The following is an 18,485-nucleotide window of genomic DNA, read 5'->3' on the forward strand; positions in this document are numbered from 1 at the left end:
ATACTAAGACGCGACCCGTGAAATGTCAGCGTAATCGCCATGTCAGTCGACCCGAGAAATTGCGTTCACATACAAGGGCTGCCCGTTTAAATCCCATGATTCTTATGGTGTTTCAGCATGTGTGAAAGGGGTGTACGGTATGCTAACGTTACATGATGCATAAACAATGAACTGAGAATGCGTCCCAGTATGTTAACTTAGAATAACTATTAAGAGTTATCCAGATAACTATAGCATAAAGAACTAGAGCTGAAACGAATACTCAAGTAACTCGAGTTTAAAAATTGGTCCGAGTAATTTTATTCGCCTCTAGGAATCGTTTAATTTTGCCATCTCTAAGCATCACATTTTGGCTGGACTACTTTTAATGCGGGGCAATGCTCTGACGTCACGTCTGTAGAGGAAGAAACCTATATACCTGATTGCAGGCGCCACTAACTATGCCAACGTTGCTACAAACGATGCCTGCATGATGCTATTGTGGTAGCAGGTAGCGTCTGATGCGTCTCATAGATATCACATGTATATGGAACTAGATGTGAAATTTCAGACTCCGCCGTGTTAGCCCAAGTATATAGAACTAGATGCAAAATGACAGACTCGCCACCGTTAGTAAATAGCCGCCATCTTAAAGCAGTAGACTTCTCAGCACTAATAAATACGATTAACTTTAGTGTACCTTGCTATTGTAACGTTAGCCCTGTGGAGGGCTAGGTTACTATTAATTATGACTACTGTCGATGCGTGACTAACGTGTCTTAAATACAGGCTTTATTTAATCTGTAAAAACACAGCGCTGTAGCGTGATAAGGGTGTAAAATAAAGACATAATAAAGCTAACTGTCAATTTTAGCTCAGTAGTCATTGCTGGATAAAACACCAAGTAGCACTGGTGCCTAATGTACGCCAATACCGCAGGTATCATACATTTATTTTGAACACTGCAAAAACTCAAAATCCTATCATGAATTACAATATAGACTAATTTAAAATTGAACTAGAACTTAAAGATAGCCTGACACAAATATAAATTCAATTGAAACAAGTGGGGAAAACACCTAACTTTTAAGTGATGTGTTTAAGCATAATGACATATTTAGGTAAGAAATATAATATATCTTTATAATATAAGAATTTTTTTTTTTTTTGTAAGGTGTAGACATTTTTGAGTGAAAGCCATGAATTTGTTGTTGTTGTTTTTTCCTAGTAACATCTGAGATGCAATTGTTGTTGCGAAAATGGTTCAATATTAGGTAAAATGTCTTGTTTTCTCATGTATATTTCTAATTGCTCTTTACCTAAAAAAAATAAAATAAAAAAAATTTAAATGCTTTATCTGATTACTCGATTAATCGATCAAATTTTCTGTGGAATACTCGATTACTAAAATATTCGACAGCTGCAACCCTATAAAGAACATGCTAACAAACCATCACTTTCAATCTAAATCACTAAATCCAATGAAATCGTCATCCTCAGTGTCATTTTTAAACAACTCCGCCAACTCCAGAGGTAGAAGGTGTTGATAATTTCCCACAGTCGCACCAGAGCATTGGTTCTTAACCTTGCTAAAGGTTCTGAGCCCTACTAGTTTCGCATGTGGATTACATAATAAAGCTTTTTTTTTTTTTTTTTCAAATTCAAAACCGATATATCAAAGCTAGCAAGCTAATAATTTAGCAAATTCCTGTTTTAAAATTCTTCTCCTTTTGAAAGAAATTTTTTAAACGACTCATAATTTGAGACCACTCTGCTCATTTGTCTGTTGTACACCCTCATGCCAAGTACGAGTCAACCTTCCACTGAGCAAACCAGTTCGTCCTCCCCTTAGATCGAGGACAAGCAGTTAAAAGAAATGGATTAAGCCTGTTAATTGGGAGCCCAAACCCTGATTTAAAAAGCCACTTTGCCCAGATTTAATCAGCGTACAAAAATAGGGCTCTGCGTTTCTTTACCTTCGCTGAACCCCTTAGACTTAACTCACCGAACCTATGGGGTTCGATTGAACCCAGGTTAGGAACTACTGCTCCAGAGTATAAATCTCACCCCAGCAAAACTGAAAAAAAAAAAAAAAAAATGCAATTAATAGTCTAAAAAATATGGCATATACTGTACAGTCCCTGACGAAAGTCTTGTCGCTTATCCATTTTGTAGAAACAATTGCTAATAACCTGACTTTTAATTATTCAATTGGTTTCAGAAATGACTCATATGAAAGCTAAGACCCTCCCAAATGATGTTGAATGTACAAAAATATATTTGTTTCACTGAAAAAAGATTTATCATTTAATGAAGACATAAAGGTCAAATTTTGGCAAGACAAAAGTTTTGTCGCCTACAGAAAGTAGTGTGAAAATTTAACAAAAATGTACTTCAAATACAAAAATATGTTACATAACATAAGCGAATAGAGGAGTGGTGCTGTGAAATCCAAATTTCATATTTTGTATGACTTCCATGGGCTTGAAGGATTGCATCCATGCGGTTCGGCAAGGATTCATACAATTTATTGATGAAGTCATCAGGAACATCAAAGAAAGCAGTCTTGCGTGCTTCCCACAGTACATCAACATTCTTGGGTTTCGTCTTCCATGCTTCCTCTTTCATCCTGTTCTTGTCTGGTGATTGGGCTGGCCAGTCCTAGAGGATCTTGATCTTCTTTGCCTTGAGGAACTTTGAGATAGAGATCAAAGTATGCGATGGAGCACCATACTGCTGCAGAATTTGTCCCTTTTTATGGTTAGGAATGTAAGAGGCAGCTAAGATTTGTTTATATGTCAGACTATTTATGTTGCCTTCCACCCTGCAGATCTCTTGCACACCCCCATTCTGGATTTGACCCCAGACCATGATTTTGCTACCACCGAACTTCACTGTTTTCTGAGTGAATCTCGGATCCATGCGGGCTCCAGTAGGTCTCCTGTAATATTTGCGGTGACTGTGGTGTAATTCAATGAAGATGAAGATTCATCTGAAAAATCCACCTTTTTTACAAAACAGTGAAGTTTGGTGGGGGCAAAATCATGGTCTGGGGTTACATCCAATATATTTTTGTACATTCAACATCATTTGGGAGGGTTTTAGCTTTCATATGAGCCATTTCGGAAACCAATTGAATAATTAAAAGTCAGGTTATTAGCAATTACTTCTACAAAATGGATAAGCGACAAGACTTTTGTCAGGGACTGTATGTTCGTCTATGTACAGTGCCTTGCAAAAGTATTCGGCCCCCTTGAATCTTGCAACCTTTCGCCACATTTCAGGCTTCAAACATAAAGATATGAAATTTAATTTTTTTGTCAAGAATCAACAACAAGTGGGACAAAATCGTGAAGTGGAACAACATTTATTGGATAATTTATACTTTTTTAACAAATAAAAAACTGAAAAGTGGGGCGTGCAATATTATTCGGCCCCTTTACTTTCAGTGCAGCAAACTCACTCCAGAAGTTCAGTGAGGATCTCTGAATGATCCAATGTTGTCCTAAATGACCGATGATGATAAATAGAATCCACCTGTGTGTAATCAAGTCTCCGTATAAATGCACCTGCTCTGTGATAGTTTCAGGGTTCTGTTTAAAGTGCAGAGAGCATTATGAAAACCAAGGAACACACCAGGCAGGTCCGAGATACTGTTGTGGAGAAGTTTAAAGCCGGATTTGGATACAAAAATATTTCCCAAGCTTTAAACATCTCAAGGAGCACTGTGCAAGCCATCATATTGAAATGGAAGGAGCATCAGACCACTGCAAATCTACCAAGACCCGGCCGTCCTTCCAAACTTTCTTCTCAAACAAGGAGAAAACTGATCAGAGATGCAGCCAAGAGGCCCATGATCACTCTGGATGAACTGCAGAGATCTACAGCTGAGGTGGGAGAGTCTGTCCATAGGACAACAATCAGTCGTACACTGCACAAATCTGGCCTTTATGGAAGAGTGGCAAGAAGAAAGCCATTTCTCAAAGATATCCATAAAAAGTCTCGTTTAAAGTTTGCCACAAGCCACCTGGGAGACACCAAACATGTGGAAGAAGGTGCTCTGGTCAGATGAAACCAAAATTGAACTTTTTGGCCACAATGCAAAACGATATGTTTGCCGTAAAAGCAACACAGCTCATCACCCTGAACACACCATCCCCACTGTCAAACATGGTGGTGGCAGCATCATGGTTTGGGCCTGCTTTTCTTCAGCAGGGACAGGGAAGATGGTTAAAATTGACGGGAAGATGGATGCAGCCAAATACAGGAACATTCTGGAAGAAAACCTGTTGGTATCTGCACAAGACCTGAGACTGGGACGGAGATTTATCTTCCAACAGGACAATGATCCAAAACATAAAGCCAAATCTACAATGGAATGGTTCAAAAATAAACGTATCCAGGTGTTAGAATGGCCAAGTCAAAGTCCAGACCTGAATCCAATCGAGAATCTGTGGAAAGAGCTGAAGACTGCTGTTCACAAACACTCTCCATCCAACCTCACTGAGCTCGAGCTGTTTTGCAAGGAAGAATGGGCAAGAATGTCAGTCTCTCGATATGCAAAACTGATAGAAACATACCCCAAGCGACTTGCAGCTGTAATTGGAGCAAAAGGTGGCGCTACAAAGTATTAACGCAAGGGGGCCGAATAATATTGCACGCCCCACTTTTCAGTTTTTTATTTGTTAAAAAAGTTTAAATTATCCAATAAATTTTGTTCCACTTCACGATTGTGTCCCACTTGTTGTTGATTCTTGACAAAAAATTAAATTTCATATCTTTATGTTTGAAGCCTGAAATGTGGCGAAAGGTTGCAAGATTCAAGGGGGCCGAATACTTTTGCAAGGCACTGTATGTACTCCATCACCATCATAATAGCATAGGAAATCTCAAATCCTCGCATTTGATTGGCCAAAACTGTTCTGGCATTGAAAAATGTCTGCTCATACCAATTTTGTCTACATTCTGGAAATATCGGCTTCTATTGACACTTTCGAAATGGAAATCCTTTTGTTTGTTTTTTCAAAATTTTAAATATGATTCATTCTGCTGGGATGCACTTGATCAAAACCTTTTCTGTCCCTATAAAAATCACAGAATATCATGATGTGTCAAGCTTGTTGAATAAATTATCCTCTGAAAACCCAACGGGCTTCAAGTGCGACCTTTCAAACAGCACAGCTTCACATATAATGCTAGTAAATGCCTAAATGGTTCCCTCTTTTAAAGAAAAAAACAGCATATTGATATTCACGCTTAGGAAATTAAACACAATATGGCTTGGCTTGTTGAGCCTTAAACTGAAGATAGTTGTCCATGACGGTGATTGTGGGATCCATGAAGGCGCTGAATAATTTGTCAGGAGTAAGTGGGACATGAATAATTAAGGTTGGGGAGACACAGAGCCGTGTTCATGCAGCGAACAAGCTACTACTTCCTGCTCTGTGCGGCCTGGTCATCAACATTCAATGTTGGCACGTTGACTCTTGGTGAGATATGCTGTCTATGTCTCACCTGTCGTCTCTTTTTTTATGTTGTAAATAAACCAAATTGATACAAATTCAGTTTGCACACAATGACACGGACAAATATATGTACACAGTCGTGTGCTATGTGTGCAGAGGTGAACAACACAGCCTCTTTCTGCCTCTCACATGCCGAGACCATTCGTTGTATAGAGGCTTCTGGAAAACGGAGTTGTCATGGCAACAGCCAGCTGTGAGGATTGTTATTTGGTCCATGGTGTGACGCTAATGAAAGGGAGTTTGGGGTTGCCCAAAGATGGGGGATTAGGGAAATAGGTGCTCGGGGGACAGTCGTCGAACAGGTTTAAGAACGTTCGCTAGCGTGGCAGACTATAGTGTGGGTTTGTTTTGCACAACATCCGGGGAAAAAATCCGTGTACAAGTGTGTGTGTGTGTGTGTGTGTGTGTGTGTGTGTGCAAACAGACTGAGTCATGCAGACAAACGAACGATGGTTTCCATGGTCACATTAAATATCCATTCCTTAACTCGTTCAGAACCACTGATGATGATAGATGTCCAATCGTCGATTTTTTTTTTAATCCTTTTGCCGCGAATTGACATTTTTTTGTCACTTGTAGATTAAACTGGAAGGGGCTTGCAGTGAATGAAAGAATGTTCAATGGCAGCTCATGTGTTAAGCAGAATCATCAAGGGTCCTTTAGTGTTATACAGTACTGTGGAAAAAGAATATATTTATTTTATTGTCCTTATGCAGAAATTGCTTTATTTTACATATGGCAAAAAACACTCAGGAGACTTGAAGTTCCGCTCTGACACCCCCAATTTGGCCACATTTCATAATTGTCCGATATGCATGTGTGATACATCATCGGAAAGCTTAAAATCTCAATTTTCTGGGGTAAGAAAAATTTTGAACAGGATGGCATTTTTAAAAAAAAAAAAAACCCAAAAAAACATTTTTTTTAAACAGCAAATCCCTATCAGGAGGTGAGACCACTCAAGAGCAGAAATACAGACGCCATGACTTTAACGAGATATTATCGGGTACTCATGGGCGGAGTTTGACTTTTGGGACGGGGGGGCACAACATGTTGATGACTCCAAAACGCAGTTTCAGCAATAAAATTAACTTACAAGAATATTTATCATAATAAGCAATAAACAATTAGCGTTTTTTTGTTTACCATCATTCTTGTGGGGAATTTTATTCAGGCTGCTTAGGCAATACTTTTCGCCAAGATCGTCATCCATTGAATACTTTACGCCCGCTGGTGTCGTGCCAATGTAGTTACTCCAGTCAAAAATTGTATGCCCTGGGCGGAGCCATATGGAGGTAGATTTGGGTCTTTGTTATTCAATTTTTTAAAAAGTTGCTTCAATTAAAAAAAAAAAGTTGCTTCAATGAAATTATATATTTTCAACAAAACAAAGTCGCTTAAATAAATAAAAAATGTGTTTGAATGCAAAAATAAATTTGAAACTCAAAAACTCCAAAAAATGCATGTGAAAGCTATTTTTCTTAGATTTTTTTTTTTTTTTTTTTTTTTTTTAATTGAAGCAACTTTTTGATTGAAGTAATGTTGATTTGTGTTTGGGCCACATTTTGGCTAGGATATTTTTGTCTATTACTCAATCAAAATAAGTTGCCTCAAAAAATATATATTTCAAAAAGTCAAATCACTTCAATCAAAAAAGAAAAATTTTAATCATCGAAAAAGTTTTTGAATGCGAAAAAATATTTGAGATTGAAAAATTTGCATTTGAACACTTAATTTTTCATTGAAAAAGGGTTCTTTGATTGAAGTAATCCTTTTTGTGTTTGGACCATATTATGGTTAGGACATTTTTGTCTAAATCATTCAGTCCCCCCAAAAAGTTGCTTCAATCAAAAAAAATATTTTCAATTAAAGAAAAAAAATCATTTGAAAAATAAAATTGCCCTCCCCTATAAGGAGGGCCTGGCCCCCTTGATCCCTCCTTAAAATCTGCTTATGGGCGTACTTACCTTGTTTCAATCCAAAAACTCCATGTAGCATGTATCACCGAGTGTCAAGATACAGCTGTGAATGGCCATAGCTGGATTTTTGGGGGGATTTTATGGGTGAAACATGGTCATATAACAAGGATCGCGATGCAGAAATCACAGACATCAAGGAGTGGTCGAGATTTTCTTTTTCATATATTTAACCTTTTAAACGTTTTTTTTCCAATTTTTTTTGTTTTTGTTTGGATCGATTATTCGTCATCGAACATATCGGCGAAAATGCGACAATAACAAAAAAATTCCAATAAGTGATCGTTATGAGGGAGATATCCGCGACTTTTTTACAGACACCATTTTTTTTCTTTTTTTTTTCTTTTTTAAACCTGTCCTGTTCAGCTGTTTGACACCATTTTTTTCATTGGGAAGTAATTTGTTTAAAAGTTTAAAATGTGCGAGTGAATAATTTTTTAAAGTCGTTTTTGTTTAATGAAATATTAGAAATCAATTAATGATTCTAGGCTAAAAATGACAGACATTTTGAATAATAAATATAATTACCTTCTTTTAATAGCTGGGTTGAAACAAAAGCGGTTGCGCGACATCTGTAAACGGGGGTTTTCAGGGTAAAACGGACAAATTAAAAATAGTTTGGGGGCTTAATGCGCCATGAATCTGCTATGGCAGCATATAGAAATATTGTTCTATCAAACACAACAGTTCTTTTGGCTTAAAATACAGCAGTTTATTTTAAAGAAGTGTGCAAGAGCAGAAACTGCTTTTTCAGTCTTGTCTCTGTTTTCCGCCAAATGTATTTCAACTGATCTGTTCTGCTTTTCAAGTAGTGAGCTGTGGCTATGCTTTCTGTTGCAATACAAGCAAGCTTCAGATCAGGGCCAGCCCAGGCCATTTGGGGGCCCTAAGCAAAATAATGCCAAGGGGCCCATATTTTTGGCCCAACATTTCAAATGCATATTATGCCAATATTTCATTTTACTACGATCAGTGGAAGCTGTACATTTGCCGTTGCCGACAGGTGACAACTTGCTTGGCTTTATTTGATTCGCTCGTGGCCTTCGCCCTCCAGCTAATAGCAATTACAAGTACGACATATTGACAAGCTCAGCTGACAACAGCGTTCAGGTCGGAGTGTCTTGCATAACAACATCAACAACATGCTCTATTACCTTGATACTGTTGTTTCTTTTCTTCTCTGATTTTCTTCTTCTTTCGTTTCTCTGCTCCAGAAGGATAAATTCTCTTCGACATATTCGTGCATCTGTTTTCCAAGCAAGTTTGAGCACCAATCATCGCAAAGCAGTTTCAACGTCACTCGCCAGGTTGCCAGATTGTAATGACAAGAAAATTGATGTTTGCATAGATAAACGGCAATGCGCGCCACATTATTCGCAATGCTATATTAACAACGTATAAAAGTAGGTTACCAGATTGGGGGCCCCCTAGTGGTCAGGGGCCCTAAGCAGCTGCATAGTCTGCGTATAGGCTGGGCCAGCCTTGCTTCAGATACATACAGCACTACTGTAATGCCGTCACATTTGGATAATGAGACCAGCAGTGATACACTGTTGGGTATTTACTAGATATAAAAGTACAGTCCAACTAAAAGATTTATTCTTGAGATGGTAGTAGAAATACATCAGTGCAATGCATTGTTATTTTAGGACAGTGAGTTTATTCAAAACCTCTTTGACTTGAACATTTTAACTTTGCTTTAAAAAAAAATAGTCTTTTAATTATCAAGTCATTATTACCATATAGAACTTTTGCTCATTAATATTCATGATGTTAGCAACTTCGGGACAGGCAATGGATCAGGATTGTCATCTGTAGGACCATGGCCCCCAACAAAATAATTACTGTATATGAAGGTGAACGGCTTAACCTTGCTGGCGTTAAACTGGTCTTTTGGAGGTCAGCACAAGTTGATCCGTTGTTCACATTTTTTCCCCTCTGAATTTTTGTCTTCGGGAAACGTATGAAGAAAACATCCTTCATTTGTGGACGATCTTAACGTCTAGAGTCGTTTCTACACGTTCTATAGACCCTACTCACCTACGTCACAAAATGGGCGTGTCGCTGTTTCCGGCCGCCATATTGTACCTCTTTTTCAGACCTATTCTCATTGTTTTCAATTAGTCGAGCAAGTTATAGAGCAATTCATGGAAGCCCCGGTGTTATCTGACGCTGTAAACTCATTGGATCCGTTGCATAAAAGGCGTTACGTGGAAAAGCTTCAGTTTATCCATTCGCCAGATCCGTATTTGATGCCTAAATCGATGTTTTTCGACCCGCTGGCTTCGCCTGACATCTGATATCCTGATATTTACAACTATCTTGTCCACACAAAATCAGCCTATTCTCACGAAAGTTTGAAAAACTTTAAGAGCTTGGAGGCTTATAAATGCTACGTTGCTGGTTGGGTGAAACATGTCCTCGTACACGAAAATTCGGCAGGAATCTTGTGCTCGGAAGGTGAGTTACGAAATTTTCAATTCAAAATCTTTTGTTCTTGCTAACATCCACTGTCAAGTCTAATGTATTTCATATAATTTGTCAATGGAGCTAGGGCTTTTAATGCTTATATGGTTTAGCGATAGCACTCTCACTACATACATATATAATACGTAATAAATATGAAGTGCGATAGCACTACTCCAGATTGTCCCTAGTTGAATTTATTTTTTGGCTTTTGACCTCAATAGTGAAATTGTAAATTAATTGAATGACAACTGTCTGATTATCCCCTTATAATTATATATTTTCAGGTAGTTCATTCACAACGTCTGAGTGTATGTTGTCGGCGATTAGCCTAGCAATGATCTTAATTGTGGTTGTCAGCCCAAAACCCTCTAAATATATATTAAATGCATTTTACCAGATATAAAATGACTACTACATAATCTGTGGTAGTCGTTTGGAGCCCAGTTTTCTCGTCGAATTGCAGCAGTCAATCTCGGTCTCCTCTTCGGGTCTCTCGGAATACGGTAAAAATTCAAGTCTCTCCGTCTATCTTCTTTGTTTTTGCAACCGACCGCCACACACGACTTCACCATTTTGATTATTAATGTTAACGAGCAGAAAAACACGCCATAATAGGAGGAATTTACGAAGCGCTAATGCATTAACATGACTAGTATCTGGACAACATGGCGCGGGGGCGTGGCTGTGACGTCACGTGAGTAGGGTCTATAGCAGCAGTGTTTACGCGACGTTCTTTTTTGAAAGATTACCTGCAGAAAACAAGCAGTACTAACATGGGTAGTAAGCGAGCGCGCTTCTACAGTATGTAGACGCCCTTCCGGTTTATGATGGTGACGTCCCGCAGCCTTGTGATCTAAAAAATAGCCTTCGTGCGGTACGCTATTACCAATGGCTTGCAACAAATAATGAAAATGTAATTGAATAGGACCTGTACAAGAAGCTTAAATACAGCCTACATTCTGTTGCACTTCTCAGTTTTAACACTAGATGGAACTAGCCACTTAAACTTTGTCTCTCCATGAGCTCAGGACTCAACTCAAAACCTGACATCATGTTAAAATTAATGTAGGAAACTGTGTAGAATTCCAATATTTTATTTTACATCAATGATTGGGAAAGCTGCCATTAAATGATCATGTTTCACTGCCATTGACGGCAATAGACGTCCAATCCAGTTTGACTGGGTTCGATCGCTGCTACACTCATAGTAAAAATGGATTGGATGCCTTTCGCCGTCAGTGGCTGCCATTGAGGCAGGACCGGCCCAGCCTATATGCAGACCATGTAGCTGCTTAGGGTCCCTGACCACTAGGGGGCCCCCAATCTGGCATTTGTTTAATTTATTTTCTATTTTGTTTACTAGTTTGCTTTGTTTGACTTTTGTGAGTTTTGATACTTGATTACAAGCTTCAAAAAATGAAAGTTCTTTCTTAACTTCTTTATTTCCTCTTTTAGAATCTACTGTAAGTACTGACAATCATTTGGGGTGAGAAGTTTGAAGTATGCAGTACAACAAAATCTGATTAATATACAAAATATGGACGTATGGGTTGGATTGCATGTATGGGTTTCACAGTACACTGTGACGAAATGGTGGGCCAAAAATGTGGGCCCCTTTGCATTATTTTGCTTAGGGTCCCCAAATGGCCTGGGCCGGCCCTGCATTGAGGTATTACTTAAAGCAACACAAGGTAACTTTTCAATCTTTATAAAACATTTTCATAACATTTGTGATGATATGTCAACTGACCACTAATTGACATAATAGTTGAATGACACCTCTTTTATATCTTGAGGGGGGGTCTGTATCGCTTTCACCTGCACTAATTGACTTTGAGGAGGGTGGCAGGAACCCTGCCACACAAAAAAAACTACAAATGCGCTGACTGCTTTTCAGCATAATTCACTTCCCCTCTTTCCCCATTCATTAATTATAAAGACGGACATCAATGCGAACACTTTCGAATCGTCATATGCTATTGTTTAACTACACCTGGATTCATTATCTTATTAAAATTCATCCTTCACACAGTCGCTGGAAACAGAAATGTCATTGAATCCATCTGCAGGCAACCGGATGATTGATTTTTGATTGATTGATGATTTTAGGACTGTGCGTGTGTGCGCTGGTTCTCATGGGAAACGCAGTCTTAAGGCAAAACACTTCCGCTTTTGTCCACCGGCTTCGCTAAAATCAACCAAAACTGAAAATTACATAGTGTTGCATTGACATTATAAATAAATACATTTTAAAAAATATTTTACCTGATGAAAGTGGAATGACTTCAAGTTGGCACTTACTTCCTTTGATTTTCCTGAAAGCGGCCTTTGGAGAAAAAAAAGTTTGGACACCCCTGTAGAGAATATTTGATAGGGATTTTGTTTCTAGTCTTTGTTATGTTTATTTGCAGTGAAATGTTATTCCCTATTCTTGGTTTATTTTATGTCTAGATTGAACAGTACACCAAAAGTAGCTGTAATGTTGCATTTACACAGTGTATATTAAAGGATTGGGCAGACATGAATCAGTTATTTTATGTTCACTGAGGGAAGCTTGCTGTTTCACACTTTGAAAAGCCACTGTGATAGATGACAATGTGAAGCTCAAGGACAACAAGTTAGACAGGAACACAACAGAAACAGCATGACATTTTAATGGCATCCTCACTCGGCATGTTGTCGCTCTCCTGACAAAAAAAAAAAAAAAACAGCAACCCTGAGAGTCAACACCATCTACAGTTTTTAAATTTGACTAATACCTGTTATATTACATTCATGTGGAAAAAATTAGGACACCCCATTAAATATTCAGCTCTTTATTAAGAAATGTTCACATGTCAATGTCTGATCTTGTTTTTCTTTATCTCTGGAAAAGAAAGTGATTTACCGTAATTGCAGGCAAACAAGAAAAATTAACATTGTTTTAATCGTTAAACCAAATTTATCTTTAAAAAATGCATATTCTAACTGAGGAAAATAGCTCACGTTATTGGCTTTGGCTGAAATGACTGTGGTGAAACGCTTTTTGTAGCCATCTACCAGTCTTTGATATCGGTCTGAAGAAAGTTTGCCCCAGTCCTCAACGCAGAATACTTTCAGCTGTGAAATGTTTAGGGGTTTCTAGCATGTACAACCCGTTTCAAGTCACCCCACAGTATCCCAATGGGATTAACATCTGGGCTTTGACTCAACCATTCCAGGACTCTCTAGTTCTTCCTTTTCAGCCAGTCCTTGGTGGATTTACTGGTATGTGTTGGGTCATTGTCATGTTGCAGGGTCCAGTTTTGCTTCAGCTTTAATTTTTTCCACAGATGATCTCACATGTTCCTCAAGCACCCTCTAATACACAATAGAATTTATGGTGGATTCTATGATGGTACGCTGGCCAGGTCCTGCAGCAGCAAAGCATCCCCAAACCGTGTAACTTCCACCTTCATGCTACGCAGTTGGTATGAGGTTCTTTTCCTAGAATGCTGTATTGGGTTTATGCCAAACATGTCCTCTGCTCTGGTGTCCAAATAATTCAATTTTTGATTAATCTGCCCAAAGAACATTATTCCAGTAGTCTTGGTTTTTGTCGAAATTCCCACTGGCAAACTTCAGTCTGGCCTTCATGTTCCTCTCGGAGACCAAAGATTTCATGCTTGCACACCTCCAATGAATGTTAAATTTGTGTAGTCTCTTTCTGATTGTAGAGGCATGCACTTTCACATCAACAGTAGCAAGAGCCTGTTGTAGGTCCCATGATGACATATCAGGGTTTTTGGAGACTTCGTATAGCATCTTGTGGTCTGCTTTTGGGGGTGAACTTGCTTGGACGGCCAGACCTGGGCATGTTGGCAGATGTTTTTAATGTCCTCCACTTGTAGACTATATTCCGGACAGTGGAATGGCGGATTTTATATTCTTTTGAAATACCTTACCAGACTCATAAGCGTCAACAATCTACTTCCTGAAGGCCTCAGACAGCTCCTTTGATCGCACCATGGTGTTTTCTCTCACTTCAACAGTCAGTCGCTGTTGAAAGTATTCTGCGTTGAGGAGTGGCGCCAACTTTCTTCAGACCGATGTCAAAGACTGGTATATGATTACAAAAAGCATCTCACTGAAGTTATTTCAGCCAAAGGGGGTAACACGAGCTATTGGGTGGTAGGGTGTCCTAACTGTTTTCCTCAGTTAGAATATGCATTTTTTATCATATTTTTGGTTTAATGAGTCAATTAATACTAATTTCTGCTTTTTACCTGCAATTAAATCAATTTCATTTCCAGAGATACAGAAAAACAAAATCACCAAATCAGACATTGATATGTGAACATTTCTTAATAAAGAACTGAATATTTAATGGAGTGTCCTAATTTTTCACATGACTGTACATTCATAAAGCACCCAATGTATTAACCATTCTCCTTTTGCGTTTAGCTCCATGCACCAGCAGTCAGGAATGGACCATCACTCAAACTGTACAAGAACTTCACTTGGTGAGATTGTCTGTTTTCTGAACCATAACTTTAACATAAGGGATTAAGATTTTTTTTTTTTTTTAATTCTAATATGTGTTTGTGTGTCAGGCTGTTTTGGGAGGGCTGTGCAGTGGAAAGTCTGCGCTGGTCCACAGACACTTGACAGGAAGTTACCTGTCGCTGGAGAATGCTGAGGGTGGGTTTCACCTGTGGTGGAATTTTATTTTTGCATGTCTATTGATGTGTAAGAATTAAATGTGTATGTTAAGATTTTTCTTTGATAAGTCCTAAACTTTATTTGTATTACCCAGGGCGTCAATACATTAAGGATGTTCTGATTGATGGACAGAGCCACTTGTTGATCATCAGAGAAGAGACTGAGCTCCCAGGAGCCCAGGTGAGTTAGGAGGCAAGCTTAGCTTGGATGTAAAGTACTTGAGTCAGTCCTATCCTCGTGTATTTTAAGCACCCATTTTTCGCCCACTTTGTCTTCAGTTCGCAAGCTGGCTGGATGCTGTTATACTTGTGTTTAGCTTGGAAAATGAGGCCAGTTTCCAGGAAGTGTACAAGATATACCACCAGCTCGCTGCTCACCGGCCCGTCATGGAGGTACCTTTCGTCGTGGTGGGCACGCAAGGTGAGACAACCCTGAAAGTAGCGCTTTTAAGCATATGCAGAGTTTTAAGGGGGAGCCAGGGGCGCATGCCCCACCCCCCCTAGTGACCGAAAAGTGTCATTGCATGTAATTGACTTTCCTATGCTAGTATATGATTTCAAAACTAAAAACTGCAATTTCTGGAGAAATTACTCTGGGTCTTTGCTCTGTGGGGTTACAGATCTTAGCCCCGCCCAGGGCTATCAAGAGAATGGACACACATGCCAGTCAATGGCATTAAACAAAGTAAATGCCATTAGAAATGATGAAGAAATTTGGACGACCCATGGCCGTCGATGGCAGCACCCTCCATAAGCGTCAATGTAATAGGGGACGTTTGGGGGACATGTCCCAGTGATATCTGGTCATTTCCTGTTGATTTGGGGACCTTGTTTTTTTGCCACTGAAAATGACTGGGGAAAAATCTGGCCGTCGTTGGCCGTCAATGGCTTCGACTTACATAGGCACCAATTGAATCCAAGTACATTGGCATCAACAGAATGGACAAACATGCCTGTCAATGGCATTAAACAAAGTAAATGCCATTAGAAATGAATAGGAAATATGGACGTCCATGGCCGTCAATGGCAGCACCCTTCATAAGCGTCAATGGAATCAGGTAAGTTTGGGGGACACGTCCTATTGATATCTGGTCATTTCCTGTTGATTCGGGGACATTACTTTTTTTTCCCATTGAAAATGAATAGGAAATTTTTGGGATGTCCATGGCAGTCAATGGCACTGACTTACATAGGCGTCAATGGAATCCAAGTACATTGGGACCAATAGAATGGACAAACATGCCCGTCAAGGGCATTAAACAAAGTAAATGCCATTAGAAATGAATAGGAAATTTGAATGTCCATGGCCGTCAATGGCAGCACCCTTCATAAGCGTCAATGGAATCGGGTAAGTTTGGGGGACACGTATTGATATTTTGGGGATTATTTTTTTTTCCCATTGAAAATGAATGGGAAAATTTTTGGACGTCCATGGCCGTCAAAAACGCTGAGAATAATGATTGAATAATAATAAGTAGGCTAAAGTTACAGAACAACACTATCTGGTCTTTTTCAACGACCCAGATGATTAAGAGTTTTCAGGTAAAATATTGTCGATAAAAGTTTTAAAACAACAAAAATGAACGAAATGAGCAAATTTTTTTTTTTTTTTTATAATGGATCAAAATTATTTTTCGAACCGATCATGTGATTAGCACCTTAGACGGTCATTTGCTTTGCTTATCCAATCCCACCTGAGGACCGAAGAGGCAAGATGGATACACGTATTTTTATCAAATATAAGCTTTCAAAAGTGACAACTACTGAGCAAGAACCAAGGATTGAAAATGTGGACCATGAAACGCCTGAAAACGCATGAAATGGTGAGCGGAGTTTCAATTTGCCCCACTAAAGACATTAATTGTACAACAGAGCCACCACCGGCGTGTGTACCATAGTCAATGGATGACAACCTTAGCGAAAATGATAGCTGTCCTAAGCCGCCTGATTTAAAATTCCCCTCAAAAATGATTGGAAACAAAGAATCGCTCACTTTTAACTGCGAAATCAAAATACCTAAAATGCATAATGATAATTTATATTACGGCTGTCAAACGATTAAAATTTTTAATCGAGTTAATCACAGCTTGAAAATTAATCGTAATTAATCGCAATTTAAACCATCTCTAAAATATGCCATATTTTTCTGTAAATTATTGTTGGAATGGAAAGATAAGACACAAGACGGACATAAACATTCAAAATACTGTACATAAGTACTATATTTGTTTATTATAACAATAAATCCACAAGATGGCATTAACATTATTAACATTGTTTCTGTTAAAGGGATCCACGGATAGAAAGACTTCTAGTTCTTAAAAGATAAATTCTAGTACAAGTTATAGTAATTTTATTTTAAGAAAAAGAACGTCTCCTGCTCTGCCCAATGCATGATGGGAAGTTGGGCAACCATGACTGTCAGTTGTGGCTGCAAATGGTATAATGTATGTTCTGTGTTGTGTTCAATTAGGCGTGTTAAGAAAAAGATTGCCTCTTGCTCCGCCCAAATGCATGATGGTAAGTTGGGCAACCATGACTGTCAGTGGTGGCTGCAAAGGGTATACAATATGTTCTGTGCTGTGTTCAAATAGGCGTGTTATGAAAAAGGTTGCGTCCTGCTCTGCCCAATGCATGATGAGAAGTTGGGCAACCATGAATGTCAGTAGATGTTGCAAATGGTATGCAATATGTTCTGCGTTGTGTTCAATTAGGTGTGTTAAGAAAAAGATTGTTTCTTGCTCTGCCCAAATGCATGATGGTAAGTTGGGCAACCATGACTGTTGGTAGTGGCTGCCAAACATTAAGCCATTAAAAGGCGCTGTCCAATGGACGCCTGTGTCCACTTGCATTTCTCTGCCTTTTTGCTCGCAATGTGCTAAAACTGCGTGATTGTAAAATGTTTGAGGCAACGCATGAACGGGTCATTCCGGGCATGCGTTAATTGCGACAAATATTCTAACGTGATTAATTTTTTAGAAAAATTACCGCCTGTTAACGCAATAAATTTGACAGCCCTAATTTATATACAGTATATATCATTGTGGACACTTCTATTAGAATTTGTATGTTGGCACTGTTAGTCAAATAGCATTTCAAAAATATTTACATGATTTTTTACTATTTTCCAAGTTAAAATATATGGTTTAAAATGAAGAACTTGCAAATGTTAACTTTTATATTTCAAAAATAACAAAATAAGTAAATAAACATTTTGATATTAAAATCAAAACAGCTCTCAGGAATTTAAAAGCTTATACTACTTTTGTATGGTTTACCCGAAACCTGCGTCTCTGTTTGTCTGGCTCACACACGCCTACTCGCAAGTCTGCTCCGAATAAACGGTTTGACTGTCTGAGTCGTGCCATGTGGAGGTGGTAAAATGCCTGCAATGGGTCTTTGTATTTCTGTGAGCATTCTTTTTGTTGTTGTTGTTAAGTACAATAGAAAAGCTTCAAGAAAAGTTCGCTTAACATGTTGCTTGACCACTGATAATGATAGCATTTCTTTAAAATGAATCCACGCATATGCAGCAATTTTTTTGCAGGGTTAAGCAAAAGTGTCTTTGTAAAGCACCTTTTTGCCTTTAACACTTATTGAGACATAGAAACAGCAAATATTGGCAGATGAAATGAATGGATAATTCTAATACATACTTTCCTTTAAGATGCAGCTGTAATGAAGTAATAGGAAAAGGAAACCATAAAGTGTATTTATAAAGTAAATGTGCAATCGCTTTTCAGTCACTGTGTACAGTATTGTGGCAAGCGAGAGAAAAGAGAAATACAGTTTTTATGTTCCACCCTTGATGCTCTTGTGCCCCATACACCGCACTACCCATTAACCATTGCGGGCGT

General features: G+C 38.6%; 1 protein-coding gene across 2 annotated transcripts in view; it reads left to right on the forward strand.

Moving 5' to 3' along the window:
* LOC130922126 (arf-GAP with GTPase, ANK repeat and PH domain-containing protein 2-like) overlaps window positions 1–18,485 on the forward strand; it is a 76,160-nt gene that overhangs the window by 11,866 nt on the left and 45,809 nt on the right. The window contains exons 3-6 of one of the 2 annotated variants that reach the window (XM_057846673.1): window positions 14,372–14,430; window positions 14,521–14,608; window positions 14,724–14,809; window positions 14,908–15,049. In XM_057846673.1, the coding sequence (XP_057702656.1) occupies window positions 14,372–14,430; window positions 14,521–14,608; window positions 14,724–14,809; window positions 14,908–15,049 (375 nt within the window). Of the gene's footprint in view, window positions 1–14,371; window positions 14,431–14,520; window positions 14,609–14,723; window positions 14,810–14,907; window positions 15,050–17,118; window positions 17,149–18,485 lie in introns of those variants that run through there. The other variant, XM_057846674.1, reaches the window with a different exon arrangement.

This window comes from Corythoichthys intestinalis, chromosome 9, assembly GCF_030265065.1.
Source record: "Corythoichthys intestinalis isolate RoL2023-P3 chromosome 9, ASM3026506v1, whole genome shotgun sequence".
Lineage (NCBI taxonomy): Eukaryota > Metazoa > Chordata > Actinopteri > Syngnathiformes > Syngnathidae > Corythoichthys > Corythoichthys intestinalis.